The sequence below is a fragment of the Pantherophis guttatus genome, chromosome 7, assembly GCF_059756535.1.
Source record: "Pantherophis guttatus breed Tessera chromosome 7, ASM5975653v1, whole genome shotgun sequence".
In the NCBI taxonomy this organism is placed as follows: Eukaryota; Metazoa; Chordata; class Lepidosauria; order Squamata; family Colubridae; genus Pantherophis; species Pantherophis guttatus.
In genome coordinates this window covers 15,814,595-15,830,558 of record NC_142069.1, presented here as the reverse complement: position 1 = coordinate 15,830,558, position 15,964 = coordinate 15,814,595, and the positions used below count along the sequence as shown (strand labels likewise).

At 38.5% G+C, this 15,964-nt stretch overlaps 1 protein-coding gene across 12 annotated transcripts in view; it reads left to right on the top strand.

Annotated features, from left to right (window-relative positions):
* The window catches only part of CACNA1C (calcium voltage-gated channel subunit alpha1 C), a 625,236-nt gene that overhangs the window by 428,615 nt on the left and 180,657 nt on the right, over nucleotides 1-15,964 (top strand). For all 12 annotated transcript variants that reach the window (XM_060694463.2, XM_087873676.1, XM_087873677.1 and 9 more), the window contains 2 exons: nucleotides 3,962-4,120; nucleotides 6,990-7,186. In XM_060694463.2, coding sequence (XP_060550446.2) covers nucleotides 3,962-4,120; nucleotides 6,990-7,186 — 356 coding nt within the window. The remainder of the gene's footprint in view (nucleotides 1-3,961; nucleotides 4,121-6,989; nucleotides 7,187-15,964) is intronic.

Sequence of the window (15,964 nt, the reverse complement as noted above, 5' to 3'; positions counted from 1 at the left end):
ATCTCTTCCCACTTATTACTATAACCATGTTGCTTGTATCTTTCAATTTATTTTGTTTTTATTTGTTTCCTAGTATGATTTGATTGCTTATTAGTAACCTTGTCTAACACTAAGTGTTGTATTTTTTATTCTTGATGAATGTATTTTATTCTCCTTATGTACATTGAGAGCATATAACACCAAATTCCTTGTGTGTCCAATCACACTTGGCCAATAAAGAATTCTATCCTATCCTATCCTATCCTATCCTATCCTATTCTATTCTATTCTATTCTATTCTATTCTATTCTATTCATTCGGTGTCAAATGACATGTATCACATAACTAATGATAGATAAAATTCATTTAGAGGAATACTAGTTTTTATTGCATTGTCCCCTTTCTGAATAGCAGAGCCCACCTTGTTTGCGAAGATTCATTAGCTTTGATTGTGATCATAAAGCTGTGCAGGAATTGTTCCAGGTAGACTTTTACAAAGTATGAGTGATTTGGGGGCAATTTGGCACCAGATTTCATATGTGAAAATATCTTTTTATCTTGTGATTCCATGGATAATAAGCAAAAAAAAAGCTAATTATAATGGAAATAAAATGTACATATTAACACTTTCTGTCACAAGGTAGACATAAAACTACGCAGAGTGTACACAGACAACAGGAATGGCTGCCAGCCTTTACCAATTAAACAACTGTTTATTGGGGAACAATAAGTAGAGTTTGTGTCAGAAGATAATTAAGAAAATAGAACACCTTGCTTGTTCACCAAAAGGGCATTTCTAAAATGCTGCTTTTAAGCTATTTGGGTTCCAAATGGCAGGTCATTCAAGAAGGTTATCAGCAGTTCTGTTTGATCACATGTAGTGGGCATTAAATATGGCATTGAAGCACAAACTGGCAGTTGAATTGCCTTCTGAAAGGCAGTGATATGTTTCTAGAGAATAAACCAAACAAATTCAGGTTGTAGATGCATGAATGTGAGAAACTGCAATTAAAATCTATGAAGAGTGGAACATGCCTATATTGGCTTTATTATCCCAAATACTCTACAATTCTAGTATCTAAATCTCTGTATTCTTTTATCATATTCTGAAAAGGGGAAAAATCCATGTATTCTTTGTGCTTTAATATTTATAGAAACATTAAACTGGGAGCACAGAGGGCTCTTCGTGTGGGTAGATGTTCTCATTTAAGAGAAAATATCCAATTCTGTATGGAAGAACTCAACTTAGAGTTGCCAAAGTTGGATTTGTGTATGAAAAAGTAGTCAGAAAGGTAATCTAAGATCATACTGTTAAAGTATAGAGCTATATTTGCCAGCCAGGGAATTTCCAAATGTTTAGATTTAAGTCCTTAGCCAGCGTAGCCATTCTTGAAGCTGAACTCTGCACAATTGGAGGTTGTTCCAGTTGGGAAGCAGTGGCCTGGAGTGTGTTGTGACATATGGGATTGAGATTCATTTGAATATGAGTTCCAAATCTGTGCTAGAAATCTGCTGCACTCAGTTCAAAAATTCAACCGGGCATTCAGACTTGTATTGTTTGTCAAGAATTAAGAAATGTGATTGTTCCCCCATTACACAATTCAAGCATTTATTAGAAGTGATACCAGTGGTTATTTAAAAATAGGTTAATAAGCAGTTACAGCAAAGTACTGGGTTTATTTACCCAGGTACAAGTCTCAGTATGTTCATTACGGCTGATAAATGCAATTAAGATCGCGGTCTTAGGTTTATACAGCCTGTAAGATTGTAGTCTTCTACACTGAGATTGACTGGTCATCCAAGGAAAATCGTCCAAAGAATTCCACTGCATACCTATTATTGAAATCAAAGGGATTTAAAGATACTGCAGTAATCTTTGGGTGGATTACACTCTAAATTAGACACTAGGAAAAAGAATTGATTGATTGATGAGCATAGGTGAAATAATATTATATGAAAAGGGCAGGAAAATAGGTGATCATAAGGAAAAAGTGAACCATTCATCCCTTTTCTTTTTATTGTAGCAAGCCATACATTTATTTTGCCTTTTTAAAAATTCATATTTTGTGGTTATGTTGTAAGGTTTGTTTGCCTATCAAATGCTATCCTGTATTTTATTTTTGGAAGATAGCCAGCACATCATTCTACAAATTTGTGTGAAAGGAAACAGTCTACAGTAGCAACTGACAGCACTGTGTTTGATGTTAGACCCATAATTTCAATAGTCTCTTAGAAAGATATATTTCCATATTTTGACAAAACATGTCAATAATAAATTTTACTGTCTTTTGTCAAAAATAAATATTGACATAATATACTGATCCCTCGATGCAATTTTATGCTTGCAAGATCACTATCTGAATTTGATATCCTTTCATATGCTGTAAATAACTTTATGAGTGACACACTGAAGGGCTTCAATGGTATATGGAGTAGAGTATTGTTCCTGATGGATAGAAGGTGAAGAAGCCATTCTGATAAAAGATGTCTGGATGCTATATCACCTTTAACGAAACATTAAGTATCTGATACTTCAATAATAGATACTTCAGAGCACACAAAAGGGTCATACAAACCTTGCCAATTGGCCACCATCATGTCATAATTAATTCTTGATGTGGTATCAAAGGGAGGAAACTTTCAGAAGTAAAGTGAAGCCAGAAGCAGTTCTACTGGAGTTCAGACTTGTAGGGTGTGCTCAGCAACCTCTGAGAACATCAGTTGGAACTGCAGCCACTTTACCTTTATGCACAAAGATGATTCATGTGCAAGCCATCTTTTATCCTGTAGAAACTAGACAAGTCTAAAGAGAATATCTAAATCCTTCAGCACTCTAAAACACCAATCTTTGAATTTTAAATTGGTGAACCTAGAATTGATGGTATGCAGGTGCTTTGGTCATTAAAGTCACTGAATAACAATATCTGTGTCAAAAGCTATCTAAGAAAGCATATCATTATTGGTCATTTCTGTGACTATTAGATTCTATGTATTTCCTATACTAATGATACAATAATATGGTAATGTTTATTACAGCAACCTTTTTATCTGTGAATAAAGGTTGCAAACAAGAGCACATTTACTGTTCCATCACAAAACCTATAAAGTTATTCCTCAAAGAATAGAACCAATTTTCTAAAACCACCAAAACCTGCATCTCTGCTGTTATACTTCAGAAGTTTCTAAGTAACAAGTGATGTGGTATCCTTATTCAGTTAATTTTTGAATCAACAAGTCTGAATTTACAGAAATATATTGTTGTGTCAGATATGCTCTCTCAATTTTGATATAGGATAAAAGATATAGTCAGTAGACAGTCAGTAATAACCAATCATCATAATTTCTAAAACCAGAAAACAAGCAAACTTTACATTTAAAGTTATAATCTGGGAGTATCAATTCACCCCACTTTCCTTGTAGATGAAGAAAATGTGGAAATATTGTAAGACAGTGTGGCTTACAAACTAAAATTTTACCTGGTCCACCTATAAACCAGGACCCTTTGTAATACTTTTGTCCTTATTTCAGTTAAGAAAAAATTTAGGTAGAAAAATAAAAAATGGAATAAATGTCAGATCAGTTTAATTTGTAGACTAGATTCAGTTTAATTTGTAGACTAGATTCCACTGCTGAAACCCTGTATGCACCCTTTTGTAAATACAATAGATAAAAAATGTCAAAGAGATATCAAGTCCGATTGTAAATTCACAGATGAAGGTTGTCAGATGCAAATAAGCACAGAAGAGTTTATTATTGATACCTGTACAAGAATCCAGTCAACCAATGGTCAAAGCTAAAGTCAGTGGAATTCACAGGGGAATGGACTTGAGTCTCTTGGGGCAACACAATGACTCCAAACTTAATGACTTTTTTAGCTCCACCTTCCAGCTCAGCCTGCTCTTCTACGAAGTTTTGACCGCCATGTATTTTCTTCTATTAACTATACTGGTTTGTTCTTACCATGCTATCTTTGTCATTATAGGCCTTCAGGTGGTGTTAAATTCCATTATCAAGGCCATGGTCCCATTGCTGCACATTGCCCTGCTGGTGCTGTTTGTCATAATTATCTATGCCATCATTGGGTTGGAGCTCTTCATGGGAAAGATGCACAAAACATGCTACTTAACAGGGATTGCCACAGGTAAGTAATGTACTGAAGTGACCTCCATTTTGGCGTAGCCCTTAATGTGTGTGGAAGATGGATGTGGAAGATGTGTAACAATGCCATGCAAATGTGATGGTTAACTAACACTTAAACTTCACTTACTCTGGTTTGACCTCTTTGCATTCAGGGAGAAATTTCCTAGAAAGAAGGGATCTTCTGTGGCATTATCCAAGCTACAGAAACTTCTAGCTAATATTTACCATCTTTTAAACAGAAGTTGGACTATCCTTTTGTGTTATGTTTTAAAAGAATAAAGATTCTTTAAATAAGATTTTAGTAGATGTTTGGAATGTGACTGAATTGGCAAGTCAGGTGTATTTTTAATAAATTGAAGGCCTCTAGATGAATTTGCATTACTTCTGTACTTATTTACAAGTTTTCTCCCCCTCCCATCAGCCACCAAATCAGTTTGGAAAACTGATTTATTTCTTTACTTATTTATTAATGAATCACATTTCTATAGTCTTTTCCATGAGATGGATCATTGCCATTGGCAATTAAAGTCTGAGGTTCATCATAGGGACTTTGGTTTTGTCATTAGCTGATTCGTTTGGATTCAAATTGGCAATACTGAAAACAACAACTGTCATATTCTACTATTATGGCAGTTACTGTTCATAATGTTAGTGATAATTGTTTACTTGTTATATTTATGCTCTGGAGGACTTTGACAGATTCCTGATGGCTTATATCCATAAAACACTTTAAACCAATAACATCATTCTAACATAAAACGCAGCAGAAAAACACCATAATAATTATCAAGAAATAATAATACAAATGGTGATGATTATTCTTCAGTATCCCAACACCCTCCATAATCATTCTGTTATGATGAAATCATTAATCTGGCCTTTAAGAAAAGACTATTATCGAAAACATTTTCTGTGGGACTTTGCCCTCTTGACTTCCTGAACCAATGCAGCTTACCCAATACACTTGTTATGCAACTCTCATTCAGCAATAAGACGGGGGCTGCATTTTGGACCAAGGACTCTTCCAAGGCAGCTCCACATGCAGTCTATTGCAGTAATATAAGTGAGTGATGATAAGACTGTGAATAACCCAAGGTATCCACAGGGAATGTTTTTTTTAAAAAAAAAAGTCAAGTTGATAGCTGTGATGATGGGATCAAAGCTCCACCTCTTTTTCATGTGCATTGCATGTGCAAAGCACATTAAAAATGATGGATTCTCATTCCTACCATCACAGCTGCCATCTTGACTTTTTTGATAATACCTTGCAGCAGTGGTGAAATCCAATTTTTTTTACTACCGGTTTGGTTCTGTGGGCATGGCTTGGTGGGCGTGGTTTGGTGGGTGTGGCAGGGGAAGGATACTGCAAAATCTCCATTCCCACCCCACTCCTGGGGAAGGATTCTGCAAAATCCCCATTTCCACCCCACTCCAGGGGAAGGATACTGCAAAATCTCCTTTCCCACCCCATTCCAGGGGAAGGATACTGCAAAATCCCCATTCCCACCCCACTTCTGGGGGAAGGATATTGCAAAATCTCCATTCCCACCTCACTCTGGGGCCAGCCAGAGGAGGTATTTGCCGGTTCTCCGCAGTACTCAAAATTTCCGCTACCAGTTCTCCAGAACCCGTCAGAACCTGCTGGATTTCACCCCTGCCCTGCAGATACCTTCAGTCACCAGACCTATGTAGTCTAGAAAAGATGTTTGTAATTTGGTTGACTCTGTAATTGGAGACATAAATGTACCTGCCTTGTTTAACTTTAACTTCAACTTCTGTGTATTTTGTGAAAGGATTGCAACTGAGGGATGTGTGTGTGTGTGTGTGTGTGTGTGTGTGTGTGTGTGTGTTTGTGTTAGCATTACAAAAATACAAAATAAATGAATTGGATCTTCTTCTTTTAACAGCCCCCTTCCTCACACGCAGACATATATCTCTATTTCCTTCCACACTGACCTTTCCCTTTTCCCAATTGATCTAGTTGGTGGAGTAAAAACCATGCTGGCTTTGTAGCAGTCATAATGGCTGTGTGAGATATGAAGCAACCCAAACTGAAGCAGAGACTTTCATGAATGTGGCTTCAGAGTGCAACATCAAAGCAGGCACTGTCAGCATATTGCTGTTTGTCTGTAAAACATCAATATCCAGAGAATTTTAGGATGGAGAAGGAGAGGAAGGAGGAGGAGAAGAGTGCAGCTGAAGTGACTACATTTAGCTTTTAATAATAGGAAAGGGTGTATAGTAATAATAGGAAAGGCCATAGGGTTACCAGTTATGTAGTTTTGAAGACCTTTACGTAGAGAAAATGTTGTCATAGTAAAACCAAAAAGTGTGTAACAAAATGCTCATTATAAAGTATTATTTCATCCCCGATGGCGGGAAGAGAAATTTAGGGATCCTCCTCTGAGCAAATCATTTACTTAAAAAGTAGTCTTTTCAACAAATAAATCAATAAAAATGAAAATTACATTTAATTCTATCAAGAATGAACAAAATAATTTCCAGTTCTTGTTTCTAAATTGGCAGGATTCTTACCAAGAGTATCTAGACAGGTTTGTGTAGTTTTCATCACCATTCTCCGTCAAGCAAAAAAGATGATTTCTTTTTAAAATCATACCAAAAATTTTAAAGAGCGCTTTTACACTTTAAAAAGACCCTCAGCGTGCCTATTTACAAATCCAGAATTGCCTTTCCTTTGTGTAGGTGATAACACTCGATTTTGAATGTGCCTTGTGTTTTGAGACACAATGCAACACAATCGGTGACTTAAATCCCTTGTCTCCATTCGCAACCCAATAGCTCTTTTCCTTACCACTTCACTGCACCATTTCAGTTGTCTGATTATTCTCTCTTTCTCTCCATTGTTTAAGATACACCTGCAGAGGAAGAACCTGCTCCCTGTGCTCCAGTATCTCAACATGGACGGCAGTGTCAGAATGGCACTGAATGTAGGGCCATATGGGAGGGACCCAAACATGGCATTACCAACTTTGACAACTTTGCCTTTGCCATGTTAACTGTGTTTCAGTGCATCACCATGGAGGGCTGGACAGATGTGCTCTACTGGGTATGTATGAACTTAGTTTAAGGCAAGAAGATGCACCCCTCTTTTGCCATGCTCAGGACATAAGGTGGACATTGCTGTGCCATTGTGCTGCTTACTGTATTGTTGTCATGCAAATCACTTCCTTAACTGCTAAGTCAAACTAATGCAGTGCATTAAAGAGGTAGAATAATGGCCTCTTGCTATTAGATACACTCCTTTTGACATTAATTTTCTACTAACATGTTATTCGTTTGCTTTGTGCATTTTTGCTGCATTCTTCCTAGAATTCTTACAAGATAAAGACAAAGGATGAAATTCAATAACCAAATATATATCCAGCTTGAGCTTAATTTATTTTAGGATAAACAAAATTAGGTAAAGCACAGAAAAGGGTAAGAAATAGTGAGCCGAAGAAATTAAATTGTGAGATTAAAAAAAGAGAGAAAGAGAGAGAAATATTTACACTGTCATTTATTTTCTCTCATATTTTTCTACCTCTGCAATCTTACTTCCACAATGTCCATGTACTGATTCATACAATGCTTTGATTTTTAAACTTCTCAACACTCTGTTCTTGAGGCTTTATCCATCCAATCACAACTATCTCATTCAGGCTCTATTTTGAATGAAATAGTTATTCATCAGGCCTAGAAGTGAGAGCAAAAATAACTTTAAAGTGAATGAGTTTCCTCGGCAGCATTTCCCAGTGGGGGTATGGAGTAATCTTTCAAGGTAGGCAAGATGGCAGGTACAATGTTATGATGTAAATAAACCCCATTCACATCTTGCTTGTTTTCACTTTTCTCTCTCTCTCTCTCTCTCACACACACACACACACACACACACACACAAATATCAGGCATCACTCTTCTTATTGAAGCTTTTTCTATGGTATGGCATAGATTTCATTTAGACATGGCACTTATAATTAGTAAAAAAACCAGAATATAATGTATATATAGTATATCTAGCCACCTAGACCTGACATAAGTGAGAATGATTTCAGACCTCCTTCCTTCTGTCCCAATGTTTTTCAGCCTTGGCAACTTTAAGAAGTGTAGATGTCAACTCCCAGAATTTCTCAGCCAGTGCGGGGGATTCTGAGAGTGAGTTGAAGTCCGCTCATCTTAAAGTTGACAAGATTGAAAACACTGTTCTTCTCTGACCTTGATAAGTCTCCAGGGTTAAAATATTCTTCCTTTGGAGCAGGGTGGACAATTAATTTTTCCAAGGAGTCACATCAGAAACTGGGAGTGTTATGGAGAATCAAACCAACAGGTCTGTGAAGGTACTGCATGAAGGTATATATGTAAATTGGGGGAAAAAATAGCCTTCAGATTGAAAGCAATACACTGAGGCAAGACAGGGACAGCCAAATGGATGTGGTCTGAGAGCTGTAAAATGCTCAAGTCTGCTTTAGAGTTTATGCAAAGGTTTTGCCCCAATATCCTTGTAACATTGCAAAAAATCCCAGGCCATACAGCGGAGATCGTGCTTTGTCTAAAAGGAACACTGCTTAAGCAGCTGCCTTAATTGCATGTACAATCTGGATCACCCTGTTGCAGAGTAGATAACAGCTTTAAAAAGATAGGAAACAAGCTTGAAGATCCAATAGAGCAGACATAAGGCGTGCTTACCTGTAAAATTCCCTCCCATCCTCCAACATCTTTGAAATTGCATTCTTGAGTTTCACTGGGAAAGCTTGAAACTGAAGCCCACAGTTGCCCTGGAAACTCCTGTCAGGAAATCAAATTGGGGAAGAAAATAGGCAATAGATATAATTTACTTTCCTGACAGCCTTGACATGTTCTGTGAGCTTCGCTCATCCCTCTGCAGCCTGTTGAAACCTACAGAGCAAGATGCAGCCAGGAATGCAGTGATACTGACACACGGTCCCCCCCACTTTAAAAAAAAAAAGTTATACGCAGAAACATCACCCCACAATTTTTGCCAGCTGTGTTTATGCTTTCTCACTTCTTTATCCTTAAGAGTACACAGGCTTGAATTAGCACAGTCTTCACACGCAAAGGGATTGTCTGCTTTGCACAACACAGCTTGCTGCATGCTACCTCCCCATGTATTTAATAAGAAAGAATCGGTGCTTTGTTTGAGATGGGCTTGTTTAAAAGAAAAAGAAAAAGAAAAGAAATCACAGCAAATTTTGCATGGTTGTAAAATATATAAGTGAAGGAAAGAAAAAAAATGCATACAATCAGCTCTGATGAATTCCACCCATCTCTGTTAGAAAGAAACGAACGTCTTGGATGCCCAACTTTTATGCTAGTAATGAATCACGAGGCTAAGACAATTGTGTGCCAATTTTGGGGCGGGGGGGGCGCAGAATTGTTCATCTACAAAAATCATTTTGTTTTATTTTGTTTAGATTTCCAAGTGCCTAGCGGGCCTACAGTTTTTTTAAAACATAGTCAAAATTATTCAACATGAGCTTTTCCCCAAAAACATATAGTATATTGTATCTTCTTCAAAGGGAATTAAATGTAATGGATTACTTATTGGTGAATACTGAACAAATGTGTTCTAGAAGTTAATTGGAAAAGAAGGTGCTTTTTTCAGCCTAACTGTTAATACTCTGCTTGTATCATAAGGGATATATTTCAGAAAATGTCATTTATGCTTTTCCCTTACACACCAGAATCATAAACCATGGTTTGCTGCTCCTGCGGGGAAATAAAAGGAAATTGGTTTTCCCCAAATGAGAAGGACGATTGCAGTGAACTTCCTGAGGAGCATGGTATTTCCTGCTTATTCCAGGCGTGTTCACTTAATTTAAACCATGGTTTCATTACAGTTATAACAAAACAAGACATTTCTGTGACTTGACTTAACAACAAAAAAGAAATTCCTATCCAGTGTCCTGCGGCGGGAAGGATGTCTTCAATATTCTTCTCTTTCTCTTTACTATACGCTATATTATTTTACTCCTTTCCAATTCTTTTCCCGCCTGATCCTTTCACTCTTACTTGAAAATAAGTTGAGTGCCAATATGGAAGACGGAGTGTTGATGGCAATAGTAGATATTTATTGCAAAAGACAGCAAACCATGGTGTACGGCGAGATCACAATTCAATGGAGATGCTGAGAGGTTATGCGGGAGAGGTCTGCAAGCTGTGATCAAAGAAGACCCACATAAAAGGAGGCAGAATTTCAATCACACCTTCGTGGCTTCCATCTTGACTCTTTTTTTTTCCAACCGTACCCCAGAGCAGTGTTTCTCAGTGTCAGCAGTTCTAAGATATGTAGACTTGATTGTCCAGAATTCCTTAACCAGCTTGCTACCTGGGGAATTTTGAAAGTTGAACTCCACACATCTTAAGAGTTGCCAAGGTTGAGAAACACTATCCAGGGGAATCCCCAGGAGGTCATAGCTCTGTTGAGTGCATATTTAATTTTCAGTTTCTCCCATTAAGAGGAGCATTTGGCAGGTGATGGGAATGATTTCCAGGTTCACACCTTGGGAGACTTTTTCCTCAACTGGATTATACAGAGGCAAATAATTCAGGGAAGCATGTTTATTCTTATTAGCCATACATATATTTGTGTATGGCTAATAAACAAATGGAGGCTAAAACTTATGAATACCAGTTGCAGGAATTAGATATGTCTAGTTTAATTAAAAGAAGGACTAGGTGTGACATAGTAATAATGTTCCAATATCTAAGGGATGCTCCCCAAGTATGCCCATAAGTTTATGTGTCTAGTATTTTCATCTATATATTGAATAATGTAGGAGGGAATTTGAATTTGAAACAAAAAGTAGCTAAATGCAAAAACCCATTAGAATTCTCTTGCTTAAAACCAACATGGACACATTGTAGTCTCCCTTGATGCTTCAGTCAACTCTGAATAAAATATGATTAAAATACATCTGTTGGAAAAATATCAGGGCTTATAAATAAGAAGAGGCATTGCTAGTACTGTGTTTGTGATCCAATATTGGAAATGTAGAGAGCCACGATAGAATTCAAAATGGGAATTTTGCATATCCAGATGAGTTTTCATTTTTGTCTCTTGCCCCACAATCAGTGGTGGGATTCAATCGGTTCGCACCACTTCGGCCAAACCAGTTGTTAAATTGCTGGCTGGCCCTGCCCCTCCCCTCCCCGCCCCTTGCAGAAGTCCCCACACACCCCGTTTTGGTTCCCAGGAGGCTGCAGGGAGGCCTACTAGGCCCAAAACAGGGCACGGGGGTGGCGCACCCCCATGGCCCATTTTTCTTCCAGCGGGATGTAGGAGGCCAAGTGCTGCCTGTCACACCCCCTGGCCATGCCCACCATGGCCATGCCCACCCAGCCGGTCATTAGGGCAAAGAACCGGGTGTTAAATTATTTGAATCCCACCACTGCCCACAATGCGATCTATATAAGACAATATATTCTATACAATGATGAACTTTTACTAAGAAAAATGAGAAAAAAAGTGTTGCAAGTTTCTGAAACTTAAAAGACATTCTCTTGCTAAGAACAAATGACAAACTGCTACTATATGAATGCCAAGAAACCAACATGGACATGTCAGTACAGTCACTGGGAGTCAAGCCAACTTAATCCAAGCTGTAGCCAACATAAATATACTATCTATCATGTTCACCCTATACCCCCAAAGTATTCTTGAATTAAGATTTACTGTTCAGGATTTTATCAGCAAGAAGGCAAGAACAGTAAGACCAAATAATACTGATGTTAGGACAGCAACATACTTTGGGAGTTGTACATTATGCTGTTCAAAACTGATATAACTCTATTTTGAACCTTGTAAAGAAACGCATATGCTGAAAATATAGAATTATTTCTTATACAATGAAACAGGGCTCCCCAACCCCCAATCCATGGACTGGCACTGGTCCGCTGCATGCCTGAAACCAGGCCAGGCAAACAAGCGAAGCCCCATCCGCGGGATGCAGGCAGCATGTGAAACCACACCCCCTCCAGTCTGTGGGAAAAAAACTCTCTCCACGGAACCAGTTCCTGGTGCCCAAAAGGTTGGGGGCCACTGCGATAAAAGGAACCTGGAACCTTCCTTCTAACTTCTGGATCCGTGTGTTCTATTTTGAAGTGAATATACTACAACTAGTCCTTCACTTATGATCACAGTTGGGACCCAAGCTTCTATTGCTAGGTGATGCGGTTGTTAAGTGAGTCATCTTGTGACCACATCCTATTTTACCACCTTTTTTGCTACCTTTGAGTGACTCATGTGGTTGTGAAGTAAATCTATCTCCCCCTATTGAATTCATCATTGTTGAAAGCCAACTGGGAAGGTCGCCAAAGGTGACCACATGAGCTATGGATGCTGCAACCATCATAAATACATGCCAGTTGCCAAGCACCCAAATCATAATGATGTGATTGCAGGGACACTGCAACGGTCATAACAGGAGTGGGTTCTACTTACCTTTACTACCTGTTTGCAATGGGATTGCGATGATGACACCTCCCGCCGGTTTTACTACCGGTTCTTGTGAACCGGTCCGAACCGGGTGCAACTGTTCTGCCCCAGCTACGGACCCCAAAGAATGCAGCACACACAAAGTCCATACAAACCTTAGTTTACTAATTAAGGACTACAAATGAGCTTTCTTAGTAGTTGTTCGAAGACAAGTACAGTTTAAATCAGTCTTTTCTGAACAAGGGCTGTTAATTTAACTTCATTAACAGCTGACAAGAATCCAAAGAATAATAACTCAATTCTGAGGCAAAGTATTTCAGATAACTGTAATCTTACTGTGGTTGGCAGAATGCCCAGAAGCAATTTGCAGGAAAACTGATAAAAGAGAAACAAGAGCCGAACCAAACGTTTCTGGAATCAAGATGCGAAGGAATATGAACGAAGTTGTTTCCTGCAAATTGCATCAGTCGTAGTTCTTCCTTAAATAGGCTAGGGGAGTGGCCAATTAGCCCCAAGCCTTACTCTCAAGGAGACCTCCTCCTGAGGAGCCACTCCTGCCTTTTAACAGCTCTGCGCGCTCGTGCATCGAGAAGAGGCTCCTCCTCTTCACTTATGGGAGCTTCTGGAGGTTCTGAAAGCCCTGGCTGAATCCCCGCCTCTGGCACCACATCTTCTCTAGCCTCCTTATTGTCTGACTTGAGTGCCAGCTGCATAGGCTGCTGGCACCACACCAGCCTCCTCGCTGTCAGAATCAGCTACTAACTGCACAGGCCGCTGACGGGCCACAACAGGCAACCCACCACTGGGTCATAAGTATGAGAACTAATCGTAAGTAAGGTAATCCTCCCAACCAAACATCCCCATGATCACATAATCAAAGTTCATCAGTTTGGTAACTGGCATGTATTTACGATGGTAAATCTGATCACCACTTGCAACCTTCCTAGACAGCTTCTAATGTGTAAAGTCAGTGGGGGAAGCCAGATTCGCTTAAGGACTGCAGTGATTCACTTAACAACCATGGCAAAAAAAAGTCATAAAATTGGACACATTTCACTTAACAACCAATGGAAATTTTGGTCCCAGTTGTGGTTGTAAGTCGAGGACTGCCAGTACTTGTAATGTGCTTGGGTAATTACTAGATGGCCTAGCTTTTATGTTATATCTTAAAGTTTGAAAATATCATCACTAAATAGGATGGAAACGTGAAAGCTTATTTTACTGTTTATTATTGTTATTGTCAAATATTCAAATTGGTTATGTAAATCACTGAATAATATACACATTTGTGCTTTTGCATAGTAGTATTTTCAGTTTTGGGAAATGAAAACCTGGGACTGGAGGGATAAAGCAGCATTATAGAAAAGCCAGCAAATCTCCATCTTAATTAGCAACCATGTAGAAAGTAAATATTCCTGGATTTTTAATCATATTTGGAGATTCAGAATCCTAAACAATCATTTCTTGCATGTAGCTATATTTTATATTTTTGGAATGGATTCTTAAACTCTTAAGAAGATGAAAAGCGTTTTAAGTAACCAAAATTGATAAGCAGCCTAGACACAAACATAGTAATTTGCATTAACAGGTAAGGAAGGAATAATCAAGCTTTCTGTGTAAATAACCTTTGAGTCTTATGGATAGCACTTTTCTGAAGAGATGATGCAGAGAAGGAAGTAATCTTTTGTATTAAAAATTATTATACTTCCAGCTAAGATAACCTACTAGGCAAATATAGCATAAGCAAATTCATTTTGAAGATTTTTCTGAGCCTCCAGGTCAAATGTATAAACATTAGAATAGTAGGAAATTAACACAGCTGATAAGAAAATCTAATTCTAAGAAAACTGAGAACACAATTCAATTGAAGCAACAATATGAATCTCTGAATATCACATTTTATAATACAACAAGGTTATTTGTGAAGAATAATATATTGGAAAAGCATGGACATCAGCCTTGCCACCAAATGTTGGGTAATCCGCTTATAGTGTTCCCTACAGCTACCTAGAATTGTGAAAGCTGGACTTTAAACAAGCAAAGTTTTAGTTTAATCACGTTAAACTAAAACTAAACTAAAACAGGAAGAAAATTGACTTGTTTGAGCTATGGATCTGGAGAAGGCTCTTGCATACAGGTAGTCCTCCACTTACAATTCGTTTAGTGCAGTGTTTCTCAACCTTGGGAACTTGAAGATATGGGGACTTCAACTCCCAGAAATCCCTGCGGGGCCCCCCCCCCCATGCCCACCTGAGCCACGCGATCATCAGAGGCTGATCCAGGGAGATCTGCTGTTGACGGATCACATGGGTTTAATGCTCCAGTGTTGTTGAGCTACTTCCTGGTCTCACCATCCTTCTTTCCTCTGTGGCTTTAGTTGTTGCAGCTGCAGGAAAGATCTGCTGAGCTGCCCTTTTCCTGCCTCCTGACTGCTCAGCTTTTAGCTCTTCAGCTCAGTGGGAAAACTTCCCATGCTCCTTGGCTTTCAAAGCAAAAGAACAATGCCTTGAGCCTGCAGCTCCAGATGAAGAAGAAAATCTCTCTTCGTGTTCTCTACCAAGCTGTGGTTGCTCCAGAGTCAGTAGTGGGGTCATTTGAAAAGAAAAGGCACTACGGATCTTCCTTTCTCCATGATAAGCAGACCCAGCCTTCCACAGAGCAATATGGGATAAATAAATAGCCTTTGTTTTATGGTGGTGTACATAGTCTGTGCATTTTTGTTAATATTGGCAACAATGAAAGACATTATTTTATATTCAAGTAGTTATTATTTACAGGATGCATGACTCATCATGTTTAATAAGAAACAGATAATGATGACATTGGATTAGTCATTCACACAAACACACATGCACACACACACACACACACACTCAATCTCACAATCCAAACGATAGAAGACAAAGAAAAGAGTTTAAACTATAAAGGACAGATCTATCGTCCAATATTCCAGGAAAAATGAAAAATTGATCTTAACTTTACTTCTAGAAAATGTATACAATGTAGTGCAAGCATAGTAGGATGGATGGAAACGTTTAGGTATATCCTATTGAGCCTTTGGACAATTTTCAAGGCCAAAGGGAGCCCTTTAAAAGAATCGGCCACCTTTGGTACATAACCCACCTCAAAATTTTCAAATTTCAACTTCCTTCAAAAAAATCATTGAAATGTGTTAATTTGCTTTTACAAAACTGTCTTGTGGGTATGCATTTTAGTGGCAGGGAAAGAGGGAATCATTAGTCTTATAGGGAAGGCTTTCAAATGTTGATGTTGAAAATTCACTCTTGTTGGAGATAAAAAGGTTGATGCGAGTACTTGTTCCCCTCTGATGGCAAATTGCTAAATGCATCCTCTAAGAGAGGGGTTCCCAACCCCTGGGCTGCGGCCCACTAC